This window comes from Carassius auratus, chromosome 15, assembly GCF_003368295.1.
Source record: "Carassius auratus strain Wakin chromosome 15, ASM336829v1, whole genome shotgun sequence".
In the NCBI taxonomy this organism is placed as follows: domain Eukaryota; kingdom Metazoa; phylum Chordata; class Actinopteri; order Cypriniformes; family Cyprinidae; genus Carassius; species Carassius auratus.
In genome coordinates, this window is record NC_039257.1 from 21928640 (window position 1) to 21937897 (window position 9258).

Here is a 9258-nt window from a genome sequence, read left to right on the forward strand (position 1 = left end):
CTTCATCTGTAAGTCGCTTTCGATAAAAGCGTCTGCTAAATGAATAAATGTAAATGTAAAATGTAAAATACACAGTGCTGTCAATGTAAAGTATCTTTCGAATCTGACTGAAAACAGGAATTTCATCCTCAATTTCATTGCATACAATGAGGTCTTGTCTATATTCTGTCCCATCTATTTTGACCCAGTTCATGGAATGCATGTTTGTCTGTATGGGATTCTGTAGCATTCCTGCCAACATTTCACCATTGTCAACATCATTCCAACAGAATATTTTAATTGATCCACACTCAACTTGACTCAATGGTGTTGTTTCCCAAAGATAGCCTATTGACATCTGATGACTCTTTGCTAAAGATTTTGTGATGTTTTTGAAATTCTTTAGTGTATTCTTAAAAACTTTATGCTTGGCCTCAAACCTCATGCTCCACATGTGCACTAATGGTCCAATTTTGCGAATACAGGATGGATAACGGACCATACAATGGTGTTTGGGGGGCAAATTTTTGTGTGGATACAACTCTTTAAATAACTCATGGTGTTCAATTATTAAATAAAGTCGTCGTTTTTGCTATTTTTGGACCAAAATGTATTTTCGATGATTCAAAAAATTCCAACGGACCCTCTGATGTCACATGGACTACTTTGATTATGTTTTTCTTACCTTTCTGGACATGGACAGTATACCGTACACACAGCTTCAATGGAGGGACTGAGAGCTCTCGGACTAAATCTAAAATATCTTAAACTGTGTTCCGAAGATAAAAGGAGGTCTTACATGTTTGGAACAGCATAAGGGTGAGTTATTAATGACATAATTTTCATTTTTGAGTTTACTAACCCTTTAAGGTGGACAGTCATACCTTTAGAAATACAAGGGGAAAACAACAGGTTTAGAATGTAAAGCAAGAGCAGCAGCAAATGCCAATTTTTATCACCCAAGGGTACAATATCACCAAACAGTAATGGAATGTTTTTGATGAGACAGATTGCCTGGATGGAGTTGAGCCCTATGCTATTTCCACTGTGCTCTAGATTAACCTTTGTAGGCCGTTTTTTTTTCTCTTCAATTATCCATAATCAAATGAATATATTCTGGAGAGCAATTCACTCCGTGTAACAGTTTTTTCTGAAAGATACTCAAACAGTAGTTTCATTTCAAATTGCACAACTCCTTCCAGGAGGTCATGCATCACATCTAGAGAGTAGATGTGGCACACGTGAAAATACTAAAGACCACTGGGTGTTGAGTTTCTTTTGATGCCATGTGTTGACTTGAGTTGAGGGTCAGATTCCAACTCGCTGCAATGTTGTTCATAAATTGTACAATCACGCAAAATAACTCTACAATCATCCTCATTGTAAACTAACTGGACATCAGCTTTTTCAGTCAAACATAGACGACAAAAATAATGTCCACTAAACGATTCTGTGAACCCAAGGATTGGGTGCATCCCCAAGTTGTCTCCAGTTACTTGACATATTGTGCCATAAACTCTACTCGTTGATATAGGTAGTTCTATACCATCTGACTCTAGAATCTTCATGTCACTAATCAGTGACATATTTTTTCACATATTTTTTCACATCTTGCATGAAAGAGCGCAATCAAATGAATATTCATCAGTCTTGAATTCAGTTTTTTGATGGTAGATTTCGAAGCACAAAATAAAGAGCACCAACCTTGTGTACCTCACGTTTAGAGCCAAGAAGGTTTGCGGTTTCAAATTCATCGTAGTACATCTGAATTTGTAAAGCATTTGGATGTTTTGAGAATAATGGATGATTCAGGTAGTAACTTCCATCACAAAAGTCCTCAAAATGTGATTTCTGCAAATTTTGTCAGCAGTGTACATACATCTACATTTCGACACATAAATTTTAATGTTTCCAAAATTGGGACATACACATATGTTTCTTTAACTGGGACCTGATCATAACATCCAGTTTTTTTATTTCTCCTCATGTTATATCTCATGCCAACCACAATTCCAACAGGCTCCACGACACCCCATTTGTCAATTAAATAATTCGTTATTTTTGTTTCAGTGTTAAACATGGAAAAGGGACTCTCAAAATGCCCCAAACTATCTTCAACAGCTGATCTGATGGAGTTTTTAAGAGGAATGACAGAAATCACATCTTGACGAGGTTGGTTATGCTGTTCCGTGGTGAGATCCTCAAGGTCTGAAACAACTGATGATACCAAGCTATTGGCTACTCCACTGCACTGTAATTTGGCCACAATTGAGGCACAAACTGTATATCTGCCGTCTCTCTCCTGGAAAAGGTAACATTTTTCTCAATGGGTGCAACTTGGGGATAACTTTCTCTGACAAACAAAGAACCTGACTGATTATTAACATTTTGAAATGACAGTTCACCAGATGGCAAATCAAAAGCTAGATTGGCATCAACAACATGAAAACTGTTCAAATGCTTTCGAAAACCAGAATATGAGCAAAACTGCCGACTACAGCCACTCTGTGCACATAATCTAAACATTGACGAAGGATAGAAACTGTGTGTGACTCTTAGATGAGCTATTAAAGAGTGGCTGTTTGCCTGCAAACTTTTACAGAGGAAACACTTAACATAATACGTGCCAAACAAAACTAGTTAATATCATGCTTTGTGTATTATATTAAAAGGAAATTTTATTAAAATGAATTATCACCAAAAAATAAATAAAATAAAATGTGCTTATACACCCCCAGCCAAACCAAACTATGTGACTGACTGACTTCGTTAGAACAAAAACAAAGAGTTGTACATGGACATCTGAGAGCTGTAGGTCAATATAATGCAAGTGAACATGTGCAATCAGTTAAAAGGAAAATTTTAGACAGAAAAGGTTGTTAACCATTGGTTATTCAAAACCTTTATACATCTTTGTACTACTGAACACAAGATATTTTGAAGTATTTAAACAGGTCGCTTTGGGCAGCCATTAATCATCATAGTATTTTTTTTTCTTACTATGGAAGTCAATGGCTGTCCAAAGCAGCCAGGAACAACCTGAGGGTGAGTAAAAGACAGAATTGTCTGTGTCAGGTCAGACTCAGAGAGACAGAATGTGCAGAGGGTTGAGTCCCAAAGACCATGTTTGAAATCCATTGCATTTTAGGGTTTATAACCAAAATCATAATCAAACATTCACAATTTTGCAACAGTATTTTTACCTTAGGGAAATGCACAAGTCTGTCAACAGTCTTCTTCCTCCCTGGAGCAGGAGGCAGGAGATGCAACAGCAACAGGACAGATGACATGTCACTGTCCAAATCTGAATGAGTAGAGGTTTATGGTGGGCGATTTAGGATAAAAGAAAAACAAACATTTTGTGCTCACAATAACAAGAATCCAGAGTAAATATGAAATTGACATCTTCACAAATTATGCCAACCATTTTCAGAACCTTGTCCACATGCTGCATTGAGAAGACACTGAATTTCTGCTGTTGAAGTTAGAGACTGGGCTTCATTGATGATCTTTTGCTTGAATGCTGTCTCCCACCGTTCAAGAAACTTGTTGGATGTTTCAGCATTGAAGAGCAGAGCAAAGTCCTGATTAAACTTAAAGACAAAACATATTACAAGATTTCTAAGAAATTACTTTAGCCTTTTACCACCAAAATTGATTGTGTGCACATGTTGTTTAAGACTAAAACATCATGAATGTCCAAATGAGTCAAACATAGAAATTAAAGTATTTACTTGAATTATTTCAAAATCTTTCACTGGCATGTACTGTACGAGCGACAGTGATAAATTATGAACGAATGAGTCCAAGTAGCAATAATGTCAAAGAGTAACCTTAGCAACACTTAAAAAAGCAGACATATCTAAAACAATCTTTGAAAACGAAAATAAATGTTTTATTTACCAATCCTTTTACATCCAAATATATTTGAAAGTCATCAAGGACATCAGCTGATCTTTCAGGATTATGTACCAGTTCTTGTCTATGCTTGAAAGTTTCCTTCATCTTTTGCATAACTTCGGTTTCATCAGCTGTATGGACAAGGAAAGAAATTGCCTCTCTGCATGCATCTCCTTCAAGTTGTTGCACATCATCGATCCTCCTTCTTCGACTTGGTCCTCCACTTTCAGTCATCTCCAAGTGAATACATTTTGGGTTCTTCCTCGACAAAGTTTTAAAGCGCCAGGATATGAACCATAAGGAAAACATGCTTACATACCCGTTTTGCCTTTTCAGAGTCTATGTTAAAACTGTTGCTGGCCATTGTGGCTTGAATATGCACTGCTCTCTCTGTCTCTTCATGGTCAGTTGAAGAGAGTGAAAGAGTATCCGTGCATGTGCTGGGTGTTGACGATCTTGTGGGTGAAAACTCTTGAAAGAGAAAGGCAAAACAATTTTCATGTTTTTTTTAAAGGCATTAAACCAAACAGTATCAGAAATCCAATTAAAGAGTTACTTCAGCAAAATAACATTTCTGTCATTAAAGGTGCCATAGGCAAAAATTGAGGTAAAAATATCCATAACATGACCTACACGCATCAAAAGAATGAGAAGAAATAAGGGGCGATGATGTCATTAAAAAAATGTCAAGTTATAGCGCTGCAGAGATATCAACCTTAATTAGCATTACTAGCCCCGGCCCGACAGGTGTCGTAATTCCAGTTTCGGCCATGGGAGGCGATATGCGGGCAACATAACCACCAGCCAACCTGCAATACACGAATAACTCGCACGGCTTGTCGGCGTGCCTGAACCTGATGTCAATCGTGTGGAAAGTACAGCCCACTAGTTCATTTTAGTTCAGGGAAGAGAGAGAAAGGATGGCTCAAGCCCTTGGCAAGAGACCACCACCGTGCTCGGAATCACAAATCAAATCCGATAAGAAAAGGAGCCGAACCAGAGTAAACATCGGCACTGCTTTTAATCACTGGAGACAACTGATGGACCTGAAAGAAATGAGGTTCGACTCCGAACTTGCAACATTTCTTTTGCATTGGTAAGTTAGATGCTGTTAGTATTTCGCTAGAAGTTTGTATTATATGTTTGTGTATTTGTTTCCGGGAAGTTATAACGTAGAAATGTATCGAAGGCTGTTCGATAAACATGCTAATGTTAGCGATGGCTAACCGTAGCTGCGTTTGATAATTAGCTAGCAATAACTTAACGTTACCCATTTTATTATATCATAACTAACCTGCTCTGTGTAGTCTGTTGGTCTCCGTGTCCTCTTTGCTTCGTGGTTTTTCTGTGTGTGAAAAAATTGATTTGTGGCGTGAAAGCGTGTGAAACAAGTTAATTGCGTGTGTCTCACGGTGAATGCTTGAGAGTTGGCACATTAGTTCCCAAGCAGAATAAAGGACAGGTTGATTATTGCTGTTTAGCGTTTGTATTAATCTATGATGTGTCCCTGTTTGCGTACAGGGACATAAAAAATAAATTAAAAGTGATACGTGGACCAAGGTGTCTGAGATTGTTCATTTTAAGTAAAGGATCCTAATATTTCGTCCACAACAATATTTAATGAGGTTAACTTATAACTCCTTGTGGTTAGTCTGCACAAGATCAACAAGCTTGTTTGCTTTGCGGCCGCTTTAAATACAAAATAAGCATTCGATCTACGTTAGAGCGTCTGAGCGCTCACAAATCTTTCTGCAGTGTCGTGAGCAGAGCGGCAAGAGCGATTTTTTGACGCTCTTGACGCCGGCTGTGTGAACGCACAGTTAGGCTTCGGCTATGGCTGTAGTGTTGTTGTGAAAGTAGGGGCGGAGCATAGAGACTCTGCCGTTTCTCGTTTGTTACTCTAGACCAATTCACTTTATTGAGGCATACTGCCCCCATTTGGTATGGAATGTGGAGTATGACTTGATTTTTTTGCCAAACATTACAGATGGCACCTTTAATTACTCAGCCTCATGTCATTCCAAACCAGTTAGAACTTCATTTATCTTAAAGATATTTTTTGATGAAACCACATGGTCACATGGACTATGTTAATGATATCTTTACTAACTTTCTGGGCCTTGACAGTTGCAATTATGTTGCAGTCTATGGAGGGATCAGAAAGCTCAGTTAAGATTAAATGGAAGGAATGAGGGTGAGTAATTAATTTTCATTTTTGGGGTGAACTAACCCTTTAAAACAAAAATAGTAACAATAAGTATGGCTACACACTTGTCAGTTCTCATTCGGTTATATCTAGCTGCAGTCAACACTTAACCACCTGATCCTTTTTTCCACCTTTTCATGATTGGATATTAACCCAAACAAATGTGATAATATTCAATAAACTGCTAAAGACTCCTGCAGCATCTGCTAAAGGTAAATGTGTTTATCTGACCCAAATGCATTTTATCCCCAGAATAATTACACTGGAGTCCTTGAAAGACTATATAAAGCGTTATATACTTACCCTCACACAAACCAGCAGAAATATTTTCTTCCAGACATCTTACTGTTAGGCATAAATGTGGACTGCCTTCAATCAATTCATGGAAGATGTCCTCTTCCACTGTATCAAAGACCTCAAGAGCTGCAGTTCTTGCTAAAGCGAAAATAAAAAGTATATATATATATATATATATATATATATATATATATATATATATATATATATATATATATATATATATATATATTAGGGCTGGGCGATATATCTAACGATATGATCATGCGCATCTAATCAGTAAAGCTGCTTTCGTGATCACTGCTAAAATTGCCATCACCTGCTTATAAATGGAGTGGCATTTAATAGACAGAGCCGTAGATCACTGACAAGCTACGCAATATCGCGTTCATTGTCGCAGATGAATCGCCTTCCATAATGAACGCGATATTGCATAGCTTGAACTAAAATGAACATTTCTACTTATTAAACCTAAAGTTAGTAATTGTTAGTTTGCACATTAATTATTGTTAACAAATGAGACCTTATAATACACAAGCCCTGTGGGATTATACTTCAAGCTTAGTTCTATGACTAAGTACATTTCTAAGCAGTAGCAAAAGATTCTTAGCTTACCTTCAGTGAGAAAGTCTTGGAACGTACTATCACTGTTCAGTTTTACAAATTTCTTCACACCTTGATATTGAAATTTAACCAACATGATGAAAAGCTGTTGGTCAAGAAAAATGCAAATGAATATTAATAAGAAAATTCAGCGAGCCACTGTTGTAAGAGGATCCATCTGTCACCCCACAGCAGTTAACTTACATTAAAGTGAAATTGCAGCAAGTTTATTCGTATCTGCTATTGCAGAATAAGCATCAATCACGTGTCTCAAATGAGCGAATTAGTTCACAATCATACGCTGGCAGAAAATACAAGTTCAGCAAAACGATTCTGGCTTGATTATCTGATAATTTATATCCGCTTCCTTTTACTTTGAAGACGAGAATAACAGCGATATACTGTAAATTCCTTGGACTATCCGAGGCTATGGAGGTCCACGTAAAAAAATAAAAATTAAAAAAATTATTTGTCGATCAATGCACAGTTATACTATAATATTGGAGACAAAAATGCATTATAAGGTCTTATTTTGGCAACACAAATAACGAAAACCCAAAGAAGGGGAATATGGATGCTGCGCTATTTGCGTAAATTAATAGTTAACAGTAACCGTTAAGTTACACAAATCACAGAAATGATCTAACGTTACCCCAGATTCTAAAATATAAGAAAATGTACGTTTAAAACTGCTCACTTGCACAAACAATGCCATTCTTACCTCAATTTGCTAGCTAAAAAGTGGTACAACTAAACGGCCTCGAGATCCTGTCAGTGGTCTGTCGCATTACGTTATCTGAAAATAAATTATGTTAGCACTCTGGCAATGTTGAGAAATGTACTCAAATTATTTTGAACGCTGAGAAACGTAAACAAAACATGATGAAAATTGGTCAATTTAAGTGGTTATAAAATATTATACCTGTTTGAACACTGCACTCTCCTCGTGGTCATCCGCCATTAATCAAAAAGGAAATGATCTCCAAGGACCGGAAATTGAATCAACTCATGACCAGTGTCAATTATGTCAACTCGCTGTTATTACACTGACTCCGACCACTGATTAACCCATTGAAATAAAATGTTTTCTGCAATGCTGTAAGACAGTTTTTAATGTGTTAGAAGTTATATGCACAAAAAGTAATGTTAGAGCTCCAATGCTCAAGATTGTCAGTTTACAGGTTTCTGAGTCCAGTAATGTTGAAATAGTGCTTCTGTTCAAATGAAGTGAAATCTAGCCCAAATCTGCTCAAAAGCTTGTCTCTCTATTAGAGAAAGCTGCTTCATTCAATATTCAGTGCAAATCTTGCCAAACTGAAACATGCTTATGTCTTATGAAATAAAATGTTTTTGCAATGCTGTAAGACAGTTTTTAATGTGTTAGAATTAATTATATTAGTGCCCATTCTTTGTACTTCGCTAACTCACTTAGCTGGATTTTATTGTTGGCAATTTGTCATGATCTTTGAATAGTTTGGTTCTTAGACGCTCTTCCTGGGCTTGCTCTCATAGCAACAGGTGCTCAATCTTAAACCTGCTCGCGAGCAGGCTTATTTCATGTTAACAGGATTAGACTGCGGTTTCATAAGCGGAGCTGACACGGGCACTTTCTGAGAGATTTTTTTTTTCCTTTATGACTTTATTTTTGCATTATTAATTTGTTGGAAACGCACTAATTTTCGACTAATCGGAGTCGGGCTTTAACAAAAACTCTTTGCATAAATGTGATCAATAACTCATGGCTAAATATTTGTAGGCTACATTAAGTTTTCATTTTCGCAGGTGAAAGCAGCTCATTATTAATCAAAATTTAACAGTTGAAATGACTATACCAGCCATTTGGATTAGGCCTTACTTGATTTAATGCAGCAAAAATATTTTACTGTAGCCTACTAACTAAGATTGTTTATTTTCTTTTTTTCTCATGCTTTTTCATGGTTGCTTTTATAAACAGAACATTTATTTAACAGTGCCTTTTTAAAAGAGACTAGTAAGGCTAAGTAGGCTAAAAATGACCATTATGTAGAATATTTTTGTACTTAACTTTTATTTGTTCCCATGTTCTATTGTTGTGATGGACATTACAACGAACAAATAATACAATTACTAAAATACAAAAATATAAACTTTATTCTAATAAGTTCTACAAAAATCTAACATGGCCACTTCTAACGGATTTAAATTATCTGCTACTTTTTGCCAGCCCTCTCTCCTGGCTTTTGCAGACTTTAAGGTGTTTCCTGGCGTTTTGTATAAAACATTAAAATTCTGAA

At 36.6% G+C, this 9258-nt stretch overlaps 1 protein-coding gene across 1 annotated transcript; it reads right to left on the bottom strand.

Moving 5' to 3' along the window:
- Positions 1-1192: 1192 nt before the first annotated feature.
- LOC113115480 (uncharacterized) lies at positions 1193-7946 on the bottom strand. The gene is made up of 7 exons (XM_026283074.1): positions 7908-7946; positions 6998-7091; positions 6389-6487; positions 4161-4350; positions 3404-3600; positions 3183-3283; positions 1193-1198 (listed from the first exon to the last, which is right to left on the bottom strand). Exons 1-7 carry the CDS (start codon positions 7944-7946, stop codon positions 1193-1195), a joined length of 726 nt encoding a protein of 241 aa, XP_026138859.1.
- Positions 7947-9258: the final 1312 nt, after the last annotated feature.

What these genes read in the sequence shown, in the direction of transcription:
- LOC113115480 (XM_026283074.1), bottom strand. Translation starts at nt 7,946, where the DNA reads ATGGCGGATGACCACGAGGAGAGTGCAGTGTTCAAACAG. An exon ending in AGAGTGCAGTGTTCAAACAG is followed by an intron (nt 7,092 to 7,907) that starts GTATAATATTTT and finishes CTTGACCAACAG; the next exon opens with CTTTTCATCATGTTGGTTAA. An exon ending in CCAAGACTTTCTCACTGAAG is followed by an intron (nt 6,488 to 6,997) that starts GTAAGCTAAGAA and finishes TCTTTGATACAG; the next exon opens with TGGAAGAGGACATCTTCCAT.